General features: G+C 44.8%; 2 protein-coding genes across 3 annotated transcripts in view; both read left to right on the top strand.

Moving 5' to 3' along the window:
• The first annotated feature begins 699 nt into the window (after window positions 1-699).
• On the top strand, window positions 700-3,968 carry rps21 (ribosomal protein S21). Its single transcript, XM_076741372.1, has 6 exons — window positions 700-736; window positions 1,187-1,269; window positions 1,488-1,551; window positions 2,577-2,648; window positions 3,309-3,364; window positions 3,905-3,968. The coding sequence occupies exons 2-6, from the start codon at window positions 1,220-1,222 to the stop codon at window positions 3,912-3,914; spliced, it is 252 nt and encodes an 83-aa protein (XP_076597487.1). The 5' UTR covers window positions 700-736; window positions 1,187-1,219; the 3' UTR covers window positions 3,915-3,968.
• An 11,190-nt stretch (window positions 3,969-15,158) lies between these two features.
• The window catches only part of lama5 (laminin, alpha 5), a 71,809-nt gene continuing 62,857 nt past the window's right edge, over window positions 15,159-24,110 (top strand). For both annotated transcript variants that reach the window (XM_076741221.1, XM_076741220.1), the window contains exons 1-2: window positions 15,159-15,647; window positions 20,516-20,668. In XM_076741221.1, coding sequence (XP_076597336.1) covers window positions 15,342-15,647; window positions 20,516-20,668 — 459 coding nt within the window. In that variant the 5' untranslated portion in view covers window positions 15,159-15,341. The remainder of the gene's footprint in view (window positions 15,648-20,515; window positions 20,669-24,110) is intronic.

The following is a 24,110-nucleotide window of genomic DNA, read 5'->3' as shown; positions in this document are numbered from 1 at the left end:
TCGGGCCCCCAACAATTTGGTGAAGGTCAAGTCCTGTTTCAACATTCCCACTTTGGTGTGGAGGAACTCGCCTGGCCTGCACAGAGCCCAGATCTCAGCAACATCCAGAACCTTTTGGATGAACTGCAACGCGGACTTCAAGCCAGGCCTCATCAGCACTCGTCTGTTGGGCCTCACTGAGGCTCTGGTGGCTTCAGACCAGCATAATTCTATCAATAGCCTCTACTACTATAAAAAATTATAGTCATATAAACATGCAAATGCAAATACAAAAGTCTTGGATTCAAAGTTTTACATGTCAGTGTTATAATAGTACATTAATGGCTCATTATTATTGATGCATTATCATATGAGCAGCGATTTGCTTGTTAATTTTACCTACGTTTGTACTTTTTGTACACATCTTCAAGTATTGGTGACTGTAGGTCTACAGGTATCAAATAAATGTCTTAAAGTTTTCCCTCTGACGTGCTGGAGAACAACCACAGAATGGAAATGAAAATCCTTAAGTAAACGTTCAGTACGTGCACCTGTGTGAAGCATATTCTGTGAGGCTTTTAAATGATATTTCATCTACCGAACTTCAGTGGAACTGTGGAGTTAAACCGAAACACTGCAGTCCATCATTCTGGTTGTATTCACAGAATCCAGCAGGTGGCGGCAAATATATTCAGGGAGATATTTTTACTTCCGGGTCGGCGGCTCTTCCTTTCCTGTCGGCCATTAGTCGTATACGGTGAGTGACTGCCGAGCTCTCGTCTTAAAAATGTCTAAAAGTCGTCGTCTCTCCCTACATAGCCGTGATTTCTGTCAGATTTGTCAAAGTTAATGTGACGATGTAATTGTAGATAATGTTTTGGGCGGTGTTTAGCAAAAGTTGTGTGTAAATATCGGACGCTTGTCGAGTGTGTGAGCAGCCACATGCGGCCGTGATGTGCGCTCCGCATGCTAGCTGATAAGCTAACAGGCTAACTGTCCTGTAAGTGCTGGTTTGCGTGTAGACTCCCAATGAAGAAATCTTCATTCTTTTATGTATTTTCTATGGTATTTTGCGAACACTGTCAAAACATGTTGGTTTATTTTCTGTCTGATGGCTGCTGCACAGTTAGCAGAGTTGCCGTAGCTGGTTAGCGCGAGAGAAATGCTTTTCTGATGTTTGTTAATGGTAAAAATTTCTTCCTTCCAGATTTGTAGGCGACCACCTGAACACCCATCAAACATGCAGAACGACGCCGGTGAATTTGTGGACCTTTACGTCCCACGTAAATGGTGAGTGACTTGTATTATACTGGGGCGACTGGAGGCTAATGTGAAGATATTTGGGGACTAGCCTGTGAAAAATATACGAACTAACTGAAATTGTTGTTTTGGGTTTTCCTCGAGGCTCAGTTGCAGGTTTTGTTATTCAGATTAAAGTAGATCAGTGTGAATGATGGTGACATAACTTACAAAAACTCTGAATTAAACTGTTTTGTGTGTGTTTACAGCTCTGCTAGCAACAGAATCATTGGAGCCAAGGACCATGCCTCCATCCAGATCAACATTGCTGAGGTAAACTCAGACATTTCAGTCTTAAATGGTGATATGGTTATATCATGCTTATATGGTGATGGTCAGTACTGGATAACTGTAATAACACTGATTGAAATACCAAAGACATGGAATCAGTACCACGACTTTGTTATCTTAGCTCACTGAGTATAAGATAGTTTTATACTTGTTTTGTTAATTAGCCAAACGTGAAAGCTTATTTTCATGCAAACAGATGTAAAAAAAAAAAAAAAAAATCATAAAATGAACTTTGATGTGTCTCGTTGGGTGAACACAAGTCTTTTTATTTTATCTGAAACTTGTACTTTGGAAAGGTGGGTTTATATCTGCTGCTGTTAAATGTGTGTCTTTGGTCTAAAGAATGCCAAAACATAAAATCCTTAATCTGCATTTAGCTAATTAAAATGTCTTAGGCGACCTGTAATTCTCAAAGCTGACTCGTGTCAAAAAGGCAGCGATGGCTGAAGCTCCAAAGGTGCTCAAGGCTGAAAATCAGGGTCTGCGTAGATGCATTTTGTCAGTTTTTATCACAGCGTGTAACTTGTAAGGCAGCCCACGAGCTTGATAACAAATGTTACTGTCTGAGTTTACTTTGTGTGCAGTTATGAAGCGAACAGTCGGCTCAGTGTTGGTTGTAAAATTTAATGGAGTTGGACAAAAGAGTGAACCACAACAGCACCATGAGAGCGGGGGTGGATACTGTCACATAATGTGAAGCCGGACATTTTGAGTCTCCACAGAATGGAAACAGGAACGTAACTGGAATATTTTAACTGAAGCACTCATGAATGAATAAAATCAGTAATCTCATTCTGACAGTTTGCATTTTGTCGGAGGGCAGCGCTGATCAGTGTTGCTGGTTTTATAACAAATGATTACAGTGTTTGTACTTGAGGTGTTGCTGTGTTTTGGATTTTTGGGTGTGTGTATCTGTGTGTATGTCACTTCACTTTATAAAAGTTCCCTCGTGCACCGCTTGTTTTGGATTTAAAAAGTTCTTATCCAGTGTGCTCTGTCCTCCTCAGGTGGACAAGGTGACTGGTCGCTTCAACGGTCAGTTCAAGACCTACGCTATCTGCGGCGCCATCCGCAGAATGGTAAGCCTCGGCTGAATTTCTGGTTCATTGTATTTTGCCTGCTGTCACACAAACACAGTAGAGCCAACAGTTTGGTTGTCATCATGATGAGGCTTGTTTCAGAGCATTATTCACACCTGCAGGCTCACAGTGAAGTCTGGTGTTTAAAGTCATGATATAAAGCCTTTAGCTGTCTGCCCTGTGTGTGTGTGTGTGTGTGTGTGTGTTAGACCAAACGTATAGATTAAACATTTTCAGGCAGGTTTCTGATTTGTTTTTGTTCACATTAAATGATCAGAGTGACAAATGTGCTACTCCTGTTTTTTGTCTGCAGGTGCTTTTCTAGCACTTTTTTTTCTAAGACCATCCAATTGAAAGTGGATGATAAACGAAACCTGAATTGTATTTCATTTTCTTTCTTTCCTTTTTTTTTTTTTTGGAAGTAGTTTGTCGTACAGAATTGTTTTTGCGGATGTGCAGCTTCTGTCATCCATCTACTAAAACTTTTTGAATGTTTTTGAATGTGTCAGGACAAACTTGAGATTCCACTTTGCAAAATCAAAAGGTGGAAATGGCATGACCGGAGTGTGCTGGTGGCTTAACACTCTGTAGTCTCAGATAGTCAGATAATGGTCTAAACGCTGAAATCTTTGGTCTGAACTCTTTTCTTTCCTCCTGCAGGGTGAGTCTGACGACTCAATCCTGAGGCTGGCCAAGAATGACGGCGTTGTTGCAAAGTAAGAACTTGTTCTCGAATATCATTACTCCTGCAGAATGACCAGTTTATTGTTGTAGACATGAAAATTATTTAGAAGCATGCAGGAATAAGACTGAGCAACAAATAGTCACAACTGTAGCTTTTGTGCTTGTTTTTATGGACCTGAGCACAGCGTTTTGCAGCCTTTTCTGTGATGTCGGAGTGTAATGATGCATAGTTATACGTCTCGTCATGTGTCATAAATGTTAAATGTGACCAAGCTAAAACTTGTTGCTGAAATGTCTGATGTTTTTGTGATGGTTGGAAAAGCACTTTAACGCTGGGACACTTGAATAGAACAGTCGGCCATGACAGCGAGCCAGCGGTCTGAAACTGAAGCAGCTAAATGCCTGAACATAAACTGGGTTTCACATTAGAAATCAGTGATAATGAGATTATCAATGTGGCTGCAGAGATTTTCAAAATAATGGAAGTAAGAAAAGTGTGTCGTCATTTCTCGGGGAGGATTTTTATCAGTTTGAGTTTGGAAGCTAACGACTGTTTTCTTCTTGTTTTGCAGGAACTTCTGAGTGTGACGCTGGATCAGTGGAGACTTTGTAAAATAAAATGGAAAAAAACCCCCACTTTGTTCACCATTGTTGTGATTTCTCAATAACTAATGAAAGGTGTAAACCAGTCAGTCAGTCAGTCAGTCGTCTCCTCACATTTCAGTTCATGGAAGAGACTTAAAAATCAGCTTGTCATGTTCTGGCTCGTGGAAGCAGTGGACTCTTCTTCCCTGACTCACATTGAAACGATGGCTGTCGGTCAGTTTTTTTTTTTTTTTTTGTTAAGTTGAAATGTCCAGCTGAGAAGTTAAACGGACGACATGTAGTCGACATTTCACTTGTCACACACAACAAAAGGCAAGTTCATGGTTATTATCTTAAATCTAGTTTTTGTCCGGTCAAAAATAATCTTTAATCAGCCGTGTTCGCCGTCGATACCAGCTGAACACTGTGAAAGTCAAACTGCGTGCATGCTAGTACAAAGGCACTAAAATGTACAATCAAGTGCAGCTGAAGATAAATGGATAAACAACAGAGTGGGAAACGCTAACAAGATGTATCAGATGAGAGAAATTCATTTCAATACGTCGAATGTTTGGTGGTCCAGATGAGGTCCAGAGTCTGAAAATGCTGATGCAGTGATTTTTGATTGTTAGCTCCCACATACTGTGGGTGATGTCTGCTGTTCATTGGCAGGAAGCAGTTTGACCATGACAAAGGCGAGGGAACTGTGTCAGAAGCCAAGTTTTGACTCATGAGGACTAGATCTGAAGCATTTTAACAACGTTTGTACAGACCGCCAACCAGTGGGGTGCTGAATGCAGCCTCGCAGAAGCAGATGATAAAAGGTGCAGTGTCATCGTTCTTGTTGTTGGTTGCCAAATAGGACATCTCAGTAACCAGCTCAGTGAACATCATGGGAGTTAGTTAATTCATTTTGGAGGAATCACACAAAAGCAGTCAGAATAAACAGACTGACAACTTACTGATCATCGAGTGAAATAATATTTCCTCTTAGGTCGGTATATAAACCATTACAGACCACTTGAAGCAGGACTGCACTCTCACTTCCTCCAGCAGGGGGCAGCATTTGACAAGAAATGAACTTCAAAATCAGAAAACCCTGTTTCATAGAGGGAATCCAGCTCTGGGTCATAAAGGTGTTATTTTTTAGAGCTGTAATTTGAAAAACCTGAAATGGAAACTTATACATCTGATGCCCTCTTTGATGATTCAATCACTTATTGACTGGCAGCGATGCCTTAAAATTAGAAGTCATGTATATAATGATGATTATTTTTAAATCATTTTATTCTATTTTTAATATTTCTATAAATGATTTATATGTTGCATGAAGGGGAAACTTTGATTTCATTGTGCAACCCTGTATTGTAAAATAACAAATGAAGCATAATACCTTGATATTTGCTCCTATAGGGTGCATTTTTTTTTTTGTAAATGGCATTCAATAGAAATTTTAAAGTCATGTTTAATATATTCTACTGGGCTGGCATAGTAATTAAAATTCGTGCAGGCCGTCATCTCTTCACAAGTCTCAAACTTTTCTGAAATCCGTCAAACAGCGCCCCCCTTCGAATCCAACGTGTCCTTAATGTCGGACAGTCTGGTGAACGAGGGTATTGCTCCGCGCAGGTGCGACGCTGTATGACGCCTTCCGTTGAGCGTAAGTTTTCGGCGTGAGGCTCATTCATAAATAAATACATACATAAAAAACGCAGGGAAACTGTGAATGTTGTAGAAAGTCAGCAGCAGTCTGACTTCACCACAATGAAACCATAAAAAGTTGGCAACATTAAATTTAGCACTTCAGAGTTAGCTAGCTAACTTTGTAGATTGGCTAGCCGTTTTGTGTTTGTAAAGCTAGCTAGCTAGCTAACATTAGCGTTAGCAGGTGACAACCAAGGACAAAAGAACAGAAGACCACTGATTAGGAGTAAATAAGGAAAGTTAAGGTAATCATAGCAGTGATTTTGTGTGTTGTAGCCCATTTGCTACACACACTTTACATTTTAACCAACAAATCTGTGTTCAGATTGAGGTTTGGATGTCTTTGCTTGTCCCAGGCGGCCAGTGTTCATTGACTTAGAAACGTTAGCTTTTTAATTTTCATTTGAATCAATACAAATCATGGCTGCCTGTGACAGCAGAGAGACTACATCCAAACTGGACCGTCAGAAACAGTAATTCAGAAGCCAAAAAGTCATATAAAATACTGATTTTGTCTTGTAAGTTCGGCCACATGTGGACAGGTGACAGTTGGCTAATTAGCCAATATGGATCCATTAGTCGGGCTCTTGGACCTGAAGTCCGCTGTGAAGTTATTGGACATGGTTATTCAACACTTTGCCACCTTGAAGGAGCTTCATCTTCACATGAGGTCAGTCTAACGCTCTTCCTCATCACTCTGTGGTTTATTCTGTGTTTTTATGTCCTGCTTTGTATTGATGTATACAACATCATGGGATCATATTCCTTAAATGCAGTGAACAGAGTGTGTAATGTTGTGATCTGGCTTGTTGAGGCTGTTTCAAGCCGTTTCTGGCATTGATAAATGATGAAGGTGAACTTCTCAGAGACAAAACTGATGCTGGGTTGTTGCTCCAAGTGGATTCAGTACAGAGCGTTTTACCTGCTGCACCATCTGGCTTTCAAAGAAGGAGCGAGCAGATGAGAAAGAGGTCAAAGTGGGAATAACAGGGCAAAGTGAAGGCATGGGGAGGTGACAGTGGTCATTTAGGCTAAACACAGTGTGGAGGTGACGGTCCAGTGGTGTGTGAGAGCGCTCTCGGGGCGTCTTTAACCTCACACAACCCCACCGACGGCTGTCATCAACTTCTGCTTTACTGCTTTGTTCCCACACAGTCTCCCTCTTTTTCTTCCCCTACAGGTGAGCAGCCGAGCAGATAAGCAGCATGTCATCATGGTCTTCATCACCTCCCATCCTCTGTCATTCTTTTTCCCAGAAGGCTCGGCTGGACTGTGCACAGAGGTATGTGAATACTTGCTTCACCTCTCATTTGTGTCCAGTGAAAACCACTCAAAGGACTTACCCTGTCCAGCCAATAGGTAACCTGGTCTCACCTTCTCAGCAGTCTCCCCTCCCTCCTCCCCTCTTTCTCAGGTGAAATGACAGACTCTTGTGACTGTGCTCTTCTGTTCAGGCTTTTAATCGCATCACTTCCCCTTTATGGACAAATTACTAACTGTTAGGAGCCTCAGACCTGTCTGCCGTGAGAAAATGTGGTGGTGTGTGTGGAAACCCTCACAAAGAAAGAGGCTTAGATTATTTAACAAAAACAACTAAAATACCACATTGAAGTACACAAGAATGATATATAATGACTCAATGTCAGCAGCCACACATGGCCTTGTAAACACAGCCCTTCTTTACACTAATAGGGCTGAAAATTAGATATGAATCCAAAGAGTTAGTGTTGACATGCTAACATGCTATTAGCATTAAACTCAAAGCCTAGCGAAGCCATGTTGTCAAAGTAATGAGTTAATTTCAAATTAAAGATCCATTTCATGTCACTAAAATTCATAAGATCTGCCTTCTTAATTGTTGGTCTGTTTCAGTATTTGTATAATACACACTTAGACGCACGCACACACACACACACACACACACACACACACACACGGTGGATCTGAATTAAATGCCAAACATTCATTGAAACAAACATTCTTAGCCTGTGGCAAAGAGCGCCCGGCGAGTCGCAGCTCGCCAAACAATGATCTTAACATGAAGGGATGGAAGCCCCTCACACTCCCCCCAAACCCCCTCACCTGGCCCCCTGCATACCTTTCTCTCTCTCACACACACACACACACACACACACACACACACACACACACACACAAAGAACACTGTTTCAGCCCTCAGACAAGGGACAGGGAGCTGATATGTTCCCATAGCAGAGAGTTCACATATGCATACGTCCGTATCAACAGACTTTTATTGCATTTGTGCTCACATGTCGAGCAGCACTTTGTGTTCTATGAGCAGGTTTCTGTGACTCAAGCTCAGCCTCATTTTCATCTAAACAGTTTATGTCACTGATCCAGCTGCTTCCGTCCTCAGCGCTGTACATCTCACAGCTCTTTGTGGCCGCACAGGCAGCATGGTGGGAAGCAGCAGAAGCAAACCAGTGTATGGGCGCCAGCAGCTCCACCTACAGTTCCTTTAAAGGCCACAAGGTGTCAGCCAAAACAAAACTCAGACTGCATTTAAGCAAACAGGTGAACTCCTAACTTAATAGTTCTAATTTAAATCATAAAACACTGACAGTAAATCACTCTGAATGACTTCTGGAGCTTTAAAGTTGTATTTAATGCCACAGTTTATATATTAAATTACAGTTTCTCCTCACTTCCTGCCTTCTTTTTGTCCACCTCTCTGAATGTCTGTCCCTCACTTTTCACGTTTCACCATCCCTCTCATTTCCTGTCCTCGACCTGCTCCTCTCTTCCTGTCTTTTGTCACGTCCCTCTCTTACTCTCCGCTCTCTATCTCTCCATCTCTCTCGCTCATCCCTTTGTCCGTCTTCATAAGCAGCCCGTCTCTTTGTGTCTCTTTGTCCTCTCTCAGACGCCAGCAGACTTCAAAGTAGGCGAGATCCATGAAGGGAAAGGAGGTGAAAGAGACACTGGTGAGAGAGGAGGAGAGGGAGGAGGCTGCAGTTTTAAGTGAAATGAATCCTAACTTATACCTGTGGTGGCTTTGTACCACTGCAGCTGCATGAAAACAGTGTTCTCCTCAGTATTCTACAACTTACACACATGTAGCAAAGTAACATTTGGTGACTGCATCAAAGAGAATATCACTACTTTTATCAGAATATGTTTTTTATATGCAGGCAAAGATATTTATCTTATTGTATGATTTACATGTATTTTAAATCGCTATTAACTGGAAACCTCGAGCTGTTGGTCACACAAAACAATTTAAAGTTGCCTTGGCACAGCATTTTACACAGTTTCTGACATTTTGTAGACTTGACTACTAGTCAATAAATTGGAAAAGTAAATAACTGATCAGTAATGAAAGGAGTCAGTAGCTGCTACCTTTGCACAGAGGATCAGAGGTCCAGCAAACTTACATTGAAATGCTTTTTAAAGTTATAGAGATTTTGGGATTATAAATATTACTGAGCTTTAAATATAACCAAATTTGTATCCCAGTGTTGGATCCAAGCATATAGAACATTTCAATGGAGCGACTAAGAATGTGAAAGTTCATCCTCTGAGGGGCATGAATGTGGCCACTGGAGCTCTCAGGAGCATGAATGTGCTTATTAAACCTCTTGGCTGTCCTCCAGGCAGCAGGACACCACATCGCGTACTCTGAAGTGTCGGATGGACGGTCGGACCGTCTGATCAATAACATCAGCCTGTGATCGTTTCCACAGGGCGGGAAGAGAAGAAGAAGAAGAAGAAGAAGAAGAAGAAGAAGAAGAAGAGCAGCTCATACGAGGAACGAGAGAGAGAGAGAGAGAGGGGGAGAGTGAGCGGGAGAAGGCCCACCAGGAGTGTGTGTGGTTTCAAGTATCTTGTTGAAAGAGACAAAGAGAAGGGCATGTAGGTACCTGCCTCACACACACACACACACACACACACACACACACCCACACACACACACACACACACACTTTAGTCCGCTGTCAACCCCAAACATCCCCTCCCCGGCCCACAGCACTTCAAACATATCCGCCCACTCCACCGTGTGTGACATTTGAGTGTGTGTGTGTGTGTGTGTGTGTGTGTGTGTGTGTCGAAGTCGTATCTGATTCAGAATGGGAGGCGGAGCATCTTTGGAATGCTGGGAATAGACAAACAGTATTTACTCAATACAGTTATAATCTAAATGTACTGAAGTTATGGCTGCAAGGGAGGCAGACTCGAATCGTGTGTGTGTGTGTGTGTGTGTGTGTGTGTGTGTGTGTGTGTAGCAGCATATGATGATAAGAGCATTAAGCGAAGTTTTGGCTGAAGGCAGGTCGAGCAGATGGATTAAGATAGAAGCGTGTGGTTTCCTCTGAAGGATGAGGAGGTTTGGAGCTGCAGAGCTGCTGTCAGCTGACACCTGCACCAACGAGGACAGTTTGAAAACTCCTTTATTTCTGTAAATATCTGCTGATTGTGAATCTGATGCAGATTCACAATCAGCAGGAGCCTCTTCGACCAACATTAGCTCTCATTCTTCTGAATGAACTTCTTCAGAAACATAAAGCAACGTCAACCAGCGAGCTGCTGTGTCGGCCAACCACCTACATGTATGTGCATGATGTCTTTCCACCCGTCTGATAGTTTCATAAACCGTCCAGCGTTTTGACACCTGCTGAGTCTTTTTAGAGATACGTGGTTCTCACGGGACAGCCACCCTACAAACATGTGATGAACTTATGGAATATGATGCATAGCTGTGGATTAAATTAGGAATATAAAGTAGTTCTAAAGAGTAAGAGTATTTTCACAGTGTGGTGTTTTATTTAAAGGGCCAGTGAGTAAGATGTGGGTGGATCTACTGGCAGAACATGATGTAAGTATGTTTTCATTGGTGAAATTAAGCCTCCTTGTGTTGTCGTTGCCTCAGAATGAGCTCTTTATATCTACAGAGGGAGGGGGGCTCTTCCACAGAGCCCACCATGTTTCTACAGTAGCCCTGAACTGAAACACTAAATACGGGCTCCAGAGAGCGACTGTCCTGCTGTCCTGCTGGAGGGGGGAGACGAGGGGTGTTCAGCTGGTTGCAGCCTGCATCCTCAGCATTGGATGCCAAAAAATGGAGAATCTGAATTCTTCTCTCACCGCTGGGTATCGGCCTTTAAGTGGGCCGTTAACCAAACATTTAGCAGCTGTCGACCACCTGAGCGTAAACACCTGGTAAATATCATGTGGTCATACGATAACCTGTGAGTCTACCTGTTAAGGAATCACCTCGCAATGCATTATGGGACACTGAGTGCTGGCTGGAAGACGCCGGTTGTGTCTTGGAGGCTGCCACATGTCTCATTTACTTCCTTGCGTGTGCGTGTGCATGTGTTTGTGTGCAGGGACCAGCAGGGGGTAAGTGGGTTCAATTAATGGAGCAGTTAGCAGTTAGCTAGCAGTTGCCACGACAACAAGTGGCCTGTCCCTCGCTTCTCCTTTGGTCTCCTTGGTAACCAGGAAGTGGATTAGTTATAGAGTTGAGGGAGAAAGACACAGAGAGGGAGAGGATTAGTGAGGTGAAACGACAAGCCCTCTCTCTCCCTCTCTCCTTATTTGTCTCTGTCGTCTCAGGCTTTTCTCTCTGTCCCGGGTTTTTTTCCCTTTCAGGACTCTGTTCCTCTTCGCTCTCTGCTCCTCTTCCTCTATCTGTCTGTCTCCTGCATCTGTTGATCAGTCACTCTCATACATTATCTCACACTTCCTTCTTCATCTCACACAGGACGGATCGCTCTCACCTTTTTAGCGTGTAGCTCTCATGATGCTGGGTCAGTTTTACTCCTGACATCATGTCAGCGATGTGCGTCATGTGCTTGGTTTTACCAGCAGCCAAAGAAGACGAGACTCTCGCCCACATTAACGTGCAGGTCAAGTTCACGGTTTGACCTTTGTGTGAAACAAAACGGACAGAAACCAGACTGAGCTGCGTTTATGCTCAGAGCTGTTTGAAATGTTGAGAAGGACACAGAAATATCGAACCTCTGTACGCTGAGTTAGATTAACAGACGAGTTCAACGTGTTGGGAAGTGCACTTATCGATAAATGTACTGAGAAAACTGATTCTCTCTCATGTCTGTGTGTTACATGTGGAACAACAGCTGGGAGATGATTAGCTTAACTGAGCGTAAAGGCTGAAAGCAGGGGGAGAAACAGCTAACCTGGCTCTCTCCAAAGTTCACAAATATACCTATCAGCGCCTCTAAAGCTCACTTATTAACACCGCCCTGCCTTCTGAAGTACGAGTATGAACCAAGGTGAGCTCTGCTAATGTCAGTCGAACCCGTTTATCCATCCCACCACCCGCTTTATTTAACAGAAGCTTTTACTTTCCTCTGTGCTAGTTCAACCTCCATGCTCCGTGAACGTTTTTTATCACGTCTCCTCCATCTGATCCTTTTCTGCTGCTGTGTTTAAGTTTTCCCATGAGGAGAAATTTGTCGATTAAGAGGTGATGTACTCTCAGAGGACGGCTGAAAATACAGAATATTAACCATCAACAAGCTACTCAAATTTGTGAATGTGTGTTTTTTATCACTGTACACTGAATATTTTGGGGTTTTGGATGTGGAGCAGATTTTTTTTTAATCGTCTGACATTTTGCAGGCTAAATTTAATAATGCATGAGTTAATTAATCATGAAAATTGCTTGAAAGTTGTCAAGTTGCGGCCCTAAATGAGAGCACGCTGCCCACACAGTGTCTCCGCTGAGACCTGTGAGCCGACAAACAGCCTGTGGAATGTTCTAGTGTGTCAGTGAATGAAGCTCTGCAGCATTAACACACTGCCTCGAGACCCCTTTAAACTACAGGAGGTCGCTGACCGCTGCCTGCCTGTGTGTGTGTGTGTGAGTGTGCACACGAGCATGTGCGAGGCAGCGGTCCACAGGTCAGAGTTCAGCATGTGTTTGACAGACGGTGGAGGAAGTAGGTGTGTGAGCTTTCTGCACAACACACAAACATGGCGACCATTTCACCTGCCACCTTTGTGTTTCCTCTGCAGGTCCAACAGCAGACGACTCGTCTCTGATGTAAACACCCTTTCTAACCAAGAATATTACTTTGACTCACCTGAGCAGCTGTTATCTGTGTGTGTGTGTGTGTGTGTGTGTGTGTGTGTGTGTGTGTGTGTGTGTGTGTGTGTGTGTGTGTGTGGTGGAGAACTGCCATCATCCTCTGAAGTGGTGCCTGTAGTTTGATTAGATGTTGGTGCTCCAGAGTCTAAGAGAACACACACACACAGCTGCTCAGGTGTTCTGCAGAGTGTGTGTGTGTGTGTGTGTGTGTGTGTGTGTGTGTGTGTGTGTGTGTGTGTGTGTGTGCGCAGCTTTTTAGGGGATTTTTTCTCCCAAAATGAAACCTGAGAGGATTTCTGGGGGTCTGAACTTCAGGTTTTTAGTAATAGTTCCTCACACAGCCTGTACGCTCTTGTAGCCAAACACATTTTCATGCATCCTGTAAAAAAAATGCACCATCGTGAAATTCCAGACGTCTCTTGTGATGATGTTTTGGAAGTCTTTGAGTCAACAGTCTCCAGAAAATGTGCCTGAACTTGTTGCATTCTGCAGAAACTAACATTTTGTTTTGTTCAGTTCAGGTGTCGGAAGTAATAAAGTGGAAAATGTGTCATTACTGAGTTTTAACCCAGGTGAATAACAGTCAGCAGCCATGTTAGTGGGAGACTAAGTTTAGCTAAATGCTAACATCAGCATGCTAACATACTCACAGTGACAATGCTAACATACCGATGCTAACCAGGTATAATATTTACCATGATCAGCATCTGCGTTTAGGGTGTTAGCATGGTAGCATTTGCTAATTAGCAGTGAACACACCGAGCTGATGGGAACGAATTGGAAATTTGACCTGACGGTGACGCAAGATAAAAAAATGAAGGCATGGTCAAAGTGAGAGAAAGGGTTGTGTGGGTTGTCCACTAATCACAGGTTTGATCCCCCCTGTTCACGTGGTGCAGTGTTCCCAGGCGGGACACCGGTAGTGGACACTGGTGGTAGCTAAATAAATACTTACTTAACTCAATCTGTACAGCCCTTAATACAAGTTATGTACTTTTTCCGGCGTAGTATTCCACATATTCTATACGTTTATTAAGCAAAGCCTGAGAAAATATGCCTGAACTTGTCACATGAGCAACACTGTGTTTGTTCCAGGTCCCTGCCCTGAAGACGCCGTGACCAGGAGCCTCGTCGCCCTTTCATCCGTCCTCCACGTTTGGCCCGTTCTCTGCTGGAGGAAGACGCCAAGCAAGAGCATGGACTGAGACCAGCAACAGCTGCCTCTGATGAGTCCGCTCATCCGCAGCCGTCCTCACACATCAGCTGATATACTGAAGAAAAAGAGAAAGAAAGAGAGAGAGAACAAGTTATTCAGAAGGACGACAGACAGCAGCTCAAACCGAAGACAGTCGAGTGAAAGAGGATCATTCGAGTGTCTGTTAAAGAGTGTGTGTTGAGACGGAATACTGAGTGGACACACTGTCTCACTCTGTCTCACACACACTTGCATCGAGCCACATACTTCATCCGACGGCAGCAGCAGCAGAAGCAGGACAAAAGTCTGCATGGGCCGGTCTGACAGCTCCCAGGGAGACAGGCGAGATTACAGACGGAGGAGGACAGATTGTAAGCGCAGAAGAAGAATGACAGGCTGCCTCCTGGAGTTTAAGCAGACAAACACACACATTCACACACACACAACCCCCTAAACTAACCTTTAACAGCCTCAGACTGTTAGTGTGAGCAGCAGGAGGTTTGACACATGCAGGTTTTCCTCTATGAGCGGACGAGCAGAGGTCAGAGCTGAAACCCGGAGTGAGAGTCGTCCCAGCAGAAAACCTCACTTTTTAGCTCCTTCTCCAACACAGACTTCAGTGCGTCGTGAGTCCGACACCATGGCAACACAAAGCGTGTCCCGGCCGTGTTCGTCTCCTTTTACCGTCCCCTGAAAACAGTTCGTGTCGTCACTGTGTGACTTGCAGCATTTCTGTTTGTGGCTCTAAGAATTTAATTTCCCTGGCGTAGGATTAATACTTACATCCAAGCAAAAATCACAAAAATATTTGTCATAGCAAACAATTTGTGTCTCAGTTGGCGGTGATGACCTTCTTTGTCTTTTCCTGTGTCCCACGGGTCCTCTGGATGGTCTCAGTGTGTGTTTGTGGACCTGTCTGGGTGTCTGTCTGGATGCTCTTTGTCTGTGTGTCTGTGCTTCGATTCCCCATTTGTTGTTTTGCCACTTGGTGGGTGCAGTGAGAGCGAAAATGAACACATGAAACAGGCTCCATCAAATCAACCAGTGGATCCAAACTGTGCATTTGAGATGTATTAATTAATGAATGAGTGACGACTGAACAGAGAATGGTTAATTCACCAGTCAAACACAGCTTTGGTAGAAGCTGTGCCCTCCTCCACCACTGGGGACGGGCCAGCAGAGGGAGGGGAGGGGAGAGGAGGGTGGCTGCGGATTGAGTTGGAGTAGGTGCCTGGTGGAGCGACAGAGAGGGAGAGAGGACACAAACCTCGACGCACCGCTCTCCAGGACTGCCAACAAACTCCGTCCTCTCTTTCTCCTGCGCTTTGCAACGCATCTCCCTCTCTTCTCCCCCCTAATGCTTCTCTCCTACCGAACGTAACTCTTTGTACTTAAACTGGTTTTCTCCTCCATCTTTTCTTCTCTGAGCGGATCGAGCGAACAGGTGGAGATGATGGCGAGCGGACCGGCGCCGCTCGGTGCTGCGCTCTCCCCGGCTCGGCGCACCCAGCCGCGGGTCGCGCTGCTGCTGTGGACGCTGCTGCTGACCTGCTGCCGCGTCGGGTCGGCGCAGGAGCTGCCGACCGTCGGGGTGAACGGATACAGCCTGCACCCGCCCTACTTCAACCTGGCCGAGGGCACCAAGATCACCGCCACGGCGACGTGCGGGGAGGAGGACACCGGCAGGACCGTGCACGACCTGTACTGCAAGCTGGTCGGAGGCCCGGTGTCCGGGGACCCGAGCCAGACCATCCAGGTGAGCAGGACGGAGCTTTGGAAAAGTCTGATTCCGACTGATGTAGCTCAGTAGTGAGATTTCATTGAATGGAGTTGTAATTTGATTTTGCCTTATAGTGAGGTTAAACTAGTTTTATCTCCAGTTGTACTTTCTAACATGGTATCCCTCCTGGTTTCTCTGCACAGTCACAGCTCTGTGCTGCTCAGCAGTGACTTTAAGGCGGTTCATTATCTTCTACAGCCGCGTTATAACACTTAATGGGCTTACAATATGGCCTTAAAACGCATCTGTCTACAAATAATTGAGTTGGCGGAGAGTTCGGGCCGCTGAGCTGTAATACTCCTTCAGTCCTCCAGGGGCGTGTTTGCGCTGCATGATCAATTAGTGATTTTTTTAATTGCACTTTTGCCTTGTTTGATTATACCTGTGGTATTCTTATAGACTTGAAGTGTGCACGTGGTGCTGAAGGCCCTCAGTGACTGATTTCCCTGAAGTATGTCTGCGTGGTAGCAGTTAACACTCAGGCTGCATTCCTTTAATGTTTGACTTACAGTGAGTTTATAGTCATCTTATCCTATTTTTTTAATTTGCAGCATATTTGATAGATCAGTATTTCTGTAATACGGTAATGTCAGTGTACTTTAAGGACTTGATATTTGTATCTCCTCTGCATGTCCCACACAATCACTGTCGCTCTCTACGCTGATCGTTTTTAAGTTTTCTATCACCAAACCTCGAGTTTCTTTCCAGTTTTGTCACATTAGATCTTACCCGAATGCCAACCTCCACACTGCTTTTAGAGCATAGAGTCGAACAGAGGGGGTCAGCAGTGTGCGTGAATCTCCAACTGTTCTGCCAAGTCATTATTTCATGCACTGCTTCCTTTGTAGGACTTGGCAGCGCTTTAACAGGCCACTTATATAAGGACAGGCAGAAATTCAGCCACTGATGAGGTTTTCACGTCGTGCTCTACGTGTGCTTCGTAGATGAGGGTTTGATGTGATGATGAGCTTGTAAAAACCAACAGGGGACTCATTGTGTGTTTGACAATTAAGCCTCCAGGTATCACCAGTTAACACACAAAGGATTATTGCAGTTTCATGGGTTAACCATTAAAGCAACCCTCTGGGCGGTAACATGCAGGCTTATTGCCCTCTCTCCCACCTGTTCTCCACATTCCTCACAGTGACTGACCCGTGTCGTCCAATCAGGCTGAGTTTATCCGCTCTGTTACAGCCAGATTATCGAGACCTGAGTGCTGCTTCCTCTGGTGATGTTCGTTCTTACTGTCAGACAACAGGTCCGATGTAAAGATAAAGTAGCCGTGTTGGTTAGAAAAAGACAGACTGATGAGCGGAGGTGGAGAACGAACAGGAGGCATCCTGGACGGTTTGACTGTAAACACTGAGAATCAAGCCGAAAAGCTAAAATTCATGCTCCACAAATGCAGACGTGACCCGGGCCACGTTTGACCCACTTCAGCTCCTCCACGCTGAGGATTAGGCCCAAAACTCTCTCATCAGTTTGCATCCAGTCTCTCTCTGATCCGCCGGCTCGCAGCGGTGCAGTTGAAGTGGTGACGTTGGTGCGTGATTAGTTCAGGAAATCTCCAAATGAACCCAAGAAATCTGGTCATTAGCTCAAGGAATGGTGCATTATGTGTTCGGGATAAGAGGTTTAGCCCACTTTGCAGGTCTATTGTGGCTCGGCCCACTTGTTGAGTTACTGCACCGCCTGAAAAACGCACACACACACACACACACACACACACACACACACACACACACACACACACACTCACTCAAAAACACACAGTTTTCTGTGCTGAGGTTAATCCTGTTTTGATTTGACAGCAAGACGTGGGAGTGTTTTTATTAATTAAAAACAGCAGGAGGAGGACTGGAATGTGTGTGTGTGTGTGTGTGTGTGTGTGTGTGTGTGTGTGTGTGTGTGTGTGTGTGAGAGAGAGAGAGAGAGAGAGAGAGAGAGAGAAAAGTTAAAGAATCTTTTTTTCTCAAAGCGCTAATTAATCCAGATCTTCTTTTTCTCACCACTGAACCACAGAGGTCGTCACTTATTGACATGTACTTTTATGTTCTGATTTAAGCAGTACTAGTACTCATCATTGTCATCATCATCATCATCATCATCATCAACAACAACATTCTCAACATCTTTTTAACGTCTTTTTATTGAGAGCATGAAGAACTGACCAACATAGAGAGCTGTATGTTTTTACGATGTTTCTTTTTCTTTTGCTGTTTTCTAACACTGAATTGAAATCATGAATTGAAGAGGGTGTTTTGGCTCATCTGCAGCGCAGTGAGAGTAGTTTACAGCTGCAGAGGTGGCAGCACAGCCATATCTGTTGCCTGTTCGATGGACTTCATGAGCTCAAAATGCTCTGAGCAGATATCAGTAAAGTAGATTCACCCGTGGAGGTGATGTACTCAAAATCAGAGCCAGTGCATGCAGCTTTCATATTCAGAAAAAAGTGCTGCAATATTATGGAAGCAGGAGTGAGCGAGATGCAGAGAAGTACAAAGAGAGGGAGAAAGAACAGATATGATGGAGAAGGAGGTGGAGGAGGCGTGAGTAAAGCAGCAGCAGCAGCAGTTTAAAAGAGAGAAACACATCAGACAAAGCTGCAGATGTTGACTGAGTAACACTTCAGCTCTGCCCCGAGGACACGGATTCCTCACCCAGAGAGACACATAGTTTCCTTATTCACCTGAAGGACGAGGGAAAGAAAGAAGGAGAAGAGGGATGAAAGCATTGAATGAAAGAGCGTGTGACACAGAGAGAGGACAATGTGCTGCATGTTCATTCCAGCTGGGCTTTTTGTTGACGTTTGCTTTTAAAGGAAGTGACAAGAGAGACGACGGAAAGAGAAAGAAACGGCGTGAAAGGAGTTTGACAGCCAGGCAGAAATACAGAAGCTGACGTCTCACTACGCTGAACCCCCGGCCTGTCCTTAAAGACGTCACAGGGGGAGGAAATCAGCTTTTTTTAGGAAATCCTCTCAAATAGAGAAACTCGCCTTTAATGTTTTCAAGGTGTGCGAGCTGCGCTGTGGTCTCACATTTGACAGGTAACATCCGAGCAATTAGCTCTGAAGGAGAAAATTAGTTCAGAGATAAAGAGAAAGAAGAGCGCAGAAGAGAGAAAAGCAATAAAAAAGGAAGAACGTGCAAGAGTTTCGAGAAACAAACGTCTGTTTTCACAGTAAAACACTACAAAAGGTGTCGCTCGGGGGAATATTTGATTCACTGTTAGCTCACATTAGTAGATCATACGCTCAAACTGCTTAATGATACGCTCTGACCTCATCACACATGAGATTAATTTGCTGCTCGCTAGTGTCTTGTCTTAGGCGGCAGTGTGTCTTTGTCAGTGCATGTCAGGGATGACGAAACATGCACGAATCTCAGTGAAGGTTTAAAACAGAACTGAAACTTCTGTCCAAGCGGTGAATGATGGAAGTTAATGGTGTTAATTTGAGGGAATAAAAATGAAGTCATTGAAATAACTCAAGAGTGCAAACTGCTAAATTATTACACAAATGACTAATTTCATCTGAAAGGTTGATTGGCAGGAAGACGGGGGACAGGAGCAGGGGGTGGGGACCTCTGACCTCAGTGACCTGCAGTGATAACATCTCCTAACTGGGCCCTTTGTTCAGGTCTCCACTTGTTTAGTTTATGCTAACGCTTACATAGCCGGCAGTGATTGGGTTAAACGCTCAGGCAACCAACCTGGATTAGCTGAGAATGAAGAGGCTTTAGAAACAAAAGAGGTGGAGGGGCCACTTTAAGTGGACATGTCCACCTCTGCTTAAGAACACATTGTTAAAGCATGCCACAGCGTTTCTGGACGTGGAACATGTTCACCGAGCTTCCAGGCAGCCGTTTCTCTCCGTTCACTGTGGCAGAGACACGCTGGACAAAATGTCATCCATCCCGAGAAGCATCACGGCTGCTGTTACTGTCATGTTAATGTCATGTTGTCATTGCGTTTCCTCACTGTTAGCCTCAGTGGATTAGCGCTGTGTGAATGCTAACGAGTGTCTACCCTGTTCCTTTTTCCTCAGAGTGCACCAGGCTGTCAGGGCTGACTGTAAACTGTGCACATTTAGCACCAAGCAGCCTGAAACTGAAATGAACTAAACACATTAAAAGCTACCAGCAGAAACGCGATCCAGGCTCGAGCCTCGGTGTGACGGTAACCTGAGCGGAGTCACCTCTGCTGGAACAGAAGAAACTCGACCGGGTAGCTTCAGGGACAAACAGTTGTGAAAGAAATCTCTTCTTTTCATAGAAGTTTGCTGCGTCTCTAAACATTGTGCTCCTGTTTTGGGTGGTTAGAAAGGCTGAACTGTAACTTAAAGACTGAGGAGTCAGATCCCACATTAACCAGAGTGTTATTCACCAACATCCTGTCTGAGAGTCTGAGCAAGAACCTGAAACACAGCCTGCACAGTAGATCTGTACCTAAGAGCAGAAAACAAAGTCTAAGATGTGATAAAGTGCCTTTTTCCATCAAGATTTAGGTTAATTGAGAGAGTCTAACCAAAGACCAGCAGCTGGTTAGCTCCTCCTCACACTCTGCAGTCTCTGCCTTTTTATGTCCTCCATGAGATTTGATGTAATATCTAAGATCCAACATCAAAACGTAACACAAAGACCAACAGATGCACAGCTGGAGGACTGATCTCAGACATCGCTCCGCCAGTCAAGGACTGATTGGATGCTGAATTGGTTACTGTTAAATCTGCAGTGAAAATCTGGTTGAAACAGCTGCAAATTGACGCTGTTTGTGTCATAGAGCCTTTCGACAGCTCATGTGCTCAGCTAAAGATTTCAACATCTCTGTTTCTACCTTCTCAGGGTCAGTACTGTGACATCTGCACCCAGGGCGACAGCGATCGCGCCCACCCCATCACCAACGCCATCGACGGGACGGAGCGATGGTGGCAGAGCCCGCCTCTGTCCCGCAACACCGAGTACAACGAGGTGAACGTCACCCTGGACCTGGGACAGGTAAGACTGGTCAAATATACGTACTGAAGCCGTCACGGACACGTGACTGTGGTTATCATTTGTGTTTGTGTCATGATTTTCTCTCTGGTGCTTTCGCTCTTCTTCTGTGGTATGTTCAGGAGTGTTTTCATGGATTCAGATCGTTGTTGAACATCACTGTAGGTGTAAGTTTGTACAACAGGAGATGTGGCGTGTCGTAAAACTGGATTCTAGAGAGGATTCAGTTCAGTTCTTCATGTTTGGACAGTGTAGCTTTTAGCCTGTAAGCTAGCTTGTTTCAGCTTCATTTGCCGTTGTGGTTCTAGAAGTTTTGCCGTGTTCGATTGTCACCAGGTCTGAAGATGTTGTCGTGCTGCTCTGAACTGTTTCTGTTCTGGTATTCTTGAATGTGTTATGTTTGCGAGGAGTGCATTTACAATCACAATCAGTCATTTGCAGACGCTTTTATCCAAAGCGACGCATATGTGAACTCACACACTGATGGTGCAGCGTCGGGGGCAGGTTTGAGGTTCAGCGTCTTGCCCAAGAATCCTTTGGCATGTGGACTGCCGAGGCCAGGGACTGAACCACCGACGCTCTGATTGGGGGACGACCGCTCTACCTCCTGAGCCTCAGCCGCCCTGAGTGCATTAGTATGGTGTAACATGGAGCATGAAAAACCTGGTTGTTCATGTCTCTGTATACATGATCATGACAGTATCCAGGTTTCTCAGCCACCGTGAGACTGTTCAGGGCTTCGTATAGCTCACTCCAGGACTTAAGGCTTGAAACCGTGTTTGGCTTGTTTTCCAAAGGTGCTCAAATCACGTAGAAATCGTGCTACTCTTGAGAGTTTTAGGGATTTAATCTAGACAGAATGATTCAGGATACTGAATATTAGCTTCTCAATCAATGACCTGAGCTGGAATTTGAAAGATTTTCCAGCTGTTATCAGTGACCGACTCCAACGTCTCCATTAGTCTGAGCTGTTTGCTGATTGGATTGCAGCCAAAGCAACTCACAAACTTTTTTTGGCTGCTGTTAAACTCTCGTCCTGCTGCGTCCTCACAGTGATGAACTGCTCAGCCTTGCCCTCTCTGATAATGAGTGCAAAGTAAATCTGAGTCCATTAGCTGGTTTAGTGGCAAACCTCAGAGATAAATCAGCCTCCCAAAGGAAAAATCAGTCTGAGCACATTCAGAGACGATCTGTTCAGTTTGTTTGAGCTGCTGTGGTATACACATGTAGATGTCTGGCATAAAAAAACCACACACACACACACACACACACACACACACAGAGTACAGAGAAGTTTCACTCCTGTGCTCCAAGTTAACCTTTTTGTGTTTTTGAACGTCGCTCTTGAGCAACCTTTTATGTTTCTGAATGCGGCTCCTTTGTGCCGGGCTCTCCTGCTCGAGTGCCCTCCTCATTCATCAGTGCTGAGACATTCACTGTGTGTGTGTGTGTGTGTGTGTGTGTGTGTGTGTGTGTGTGTGTGTGTGTGTGCGCGCGCACTTGACAAGTGTATTTTCTGTCATGGCGTTCGGCTTCCCCTTCCCTCTTCCATGTATCCGTCCTTTTCTCCTCTCAATAGAGAAGCAGGCAGCTGTGACTGTGTGTGTGTGTGTGTGTGTGTGTGTGTGTGTGTGTGTGTGTGTTTAGCTTCTAAAAGGCTTTATACGCCTGTTTACCTTGTGGCAGTGATAAAAGAAAGGATCAAATGTTTTTCAAGAACAAATGAAGACCATCAGAGCCCAGCAGAGTTTGTCCATCGTGTGACCTTTGAATGGACGCTGACTGGATGACCACGATGCAGCGACCTGCAGCCAAACGTCTTTTTTCCACTGTGATCTCACTAGTTTTTAACTTTTTATAGACAGAATAATTCATCAGTTCATCAAAAAATACGTAAGTTAAGTTGCAGCTTCAGACGCTTCTGAGTCATCCGGTCTGTAAGTTTTCGTCCTTCACAGCGTCGTGTGGGTGGTTTGGTACATGTTCAGAGTCTGAATGAACGAGCACACTGAAGATCAGTAGAATTTGATTTCTGTGCTTTAATATAGTTTGGTTGAACATTTTAAATTGATCAGAATTCATATCAGAAGGACATTTAGGTCCTGATCGTATAAAACCGGCTGGCAGCGGCTACATGTCAGCTTTGATTTATGTGTTCGTAATGTTTACAATCTGCACCGCATCCAAATATTTCCTGGGTGGCATCGACACTCAGAAAATACCTTAAATGAGGGAGGAGGGAGAGAGAGGGGGGAGGAGGGGGAGGGTCTCTTGTTACCAGGTTGCAGTTTTGTCTTGAAAGAATGTAGGTGGGCAAGGCCAGAGTTTATGTGTGTGTGTGTGTGTGTGTGTGTGTGTGTGTGTGTGTGTGTGTGTTTGTGTGTGTGTCAGTGACAGGGCTCAGAGAGTGCTGAGGACCCCACCACACACACACACACACACACACACACACACACGCACGCACACACCTAACCCCCACCTCTGCCTGAATGAAAGAGGGAGAGATTGGAATGTCAGTTAACCTGTCTCAACCCGCAGAGGGGAAGGCTCGTTAAATTACCCCTAACTCCTCTCTCGCTCGCTCTCTCAGCATCTGTGGAGAACGTTTTTGCTTTCTTTGCCCTGAGATTAAGTAAGTAGGTGAGTAAACAAGTGCTCTTGTGCCTGTGCGCTGAACGTGAAGCCTCAGCCCGCAGCCGTCTCACTTAGCTTAGCACGAAGACTGGAAACACTGCTGCAAATTAGCTTTACGCTTGTTACACTGCACGTGTGTGTAGATACAACAAAGGAGTTAGACTGTGTTCATTACTGAGCTTTGGTAGGTGGATGCTAAGCCAGGCTAACTGCTTCCAGTGCTAAGCTAAGCTAGTCAGCTGCTAGCGGGAGCTTCTCATTTAGCGCACAGACATGAGAGCGGTGTCTTCTTCTCATCTTTCTCTCAGCAAGAAAGCAAATCAACGTGTTTCCCAAAATCCCAAAGTGCTGAATTTCAGCCAAATATGCAAGTGATGGCTCCCGAGCTGCCCTTGAGCAAGGCGCTTACAGTACGTCGGTCTGTTCGCTCTGATGAGTGTGAGTTCAGAGGCTCAGAAAATGAGCGCGATTGAGTTCAGCGGGCAGTGAATGCACCGTACAGTGTCAGTGTGTCGGCAGGTGTACCAAGCACAGCCTGCGCCACCCAGCACACCGTTTATTCAACACGTTTCTCTGGAATCTGAGGAAGGAGAGTCTCGCTGGGATCCTCAGTGTTTCCAAAGGCTGCTGCCTCGTCTTACAAATGACTTTTTAGTTCGATTAAAATCCCTTTTCTGCTCTCTAATCCCCCCATCCTCCACTCCACTTTTATTTCTCCCTACCGTCTGTCTGGATCAAGTGTGTGTCAGACTTTTAAACAAGGAGCACTAGTTCACACGCACCTCCTCTTCCTCTCCTCCTCCTGTCTGTA

This window comes from Chaetodon auriga, chromosome 10, assembly GCF_051107435.1.
Source record: "Chaetodon auriga isolate fChaAug3 chromosome 10, fChaAug3.hap1, whole genome shotgun sequence".
Taxonomy (NCBI): Eukaryota; Metazoa; Chordata; class Actinopteri; order Chaetodontiformes; family Chaetodontidae; genus Chaetodon; species Chaetodon auriga.
The sequence above is the reverse complement of the archived record's forward strand: the minus strand, read 5'-3'. Positions and strand labels throughout refer to the sequence as shown.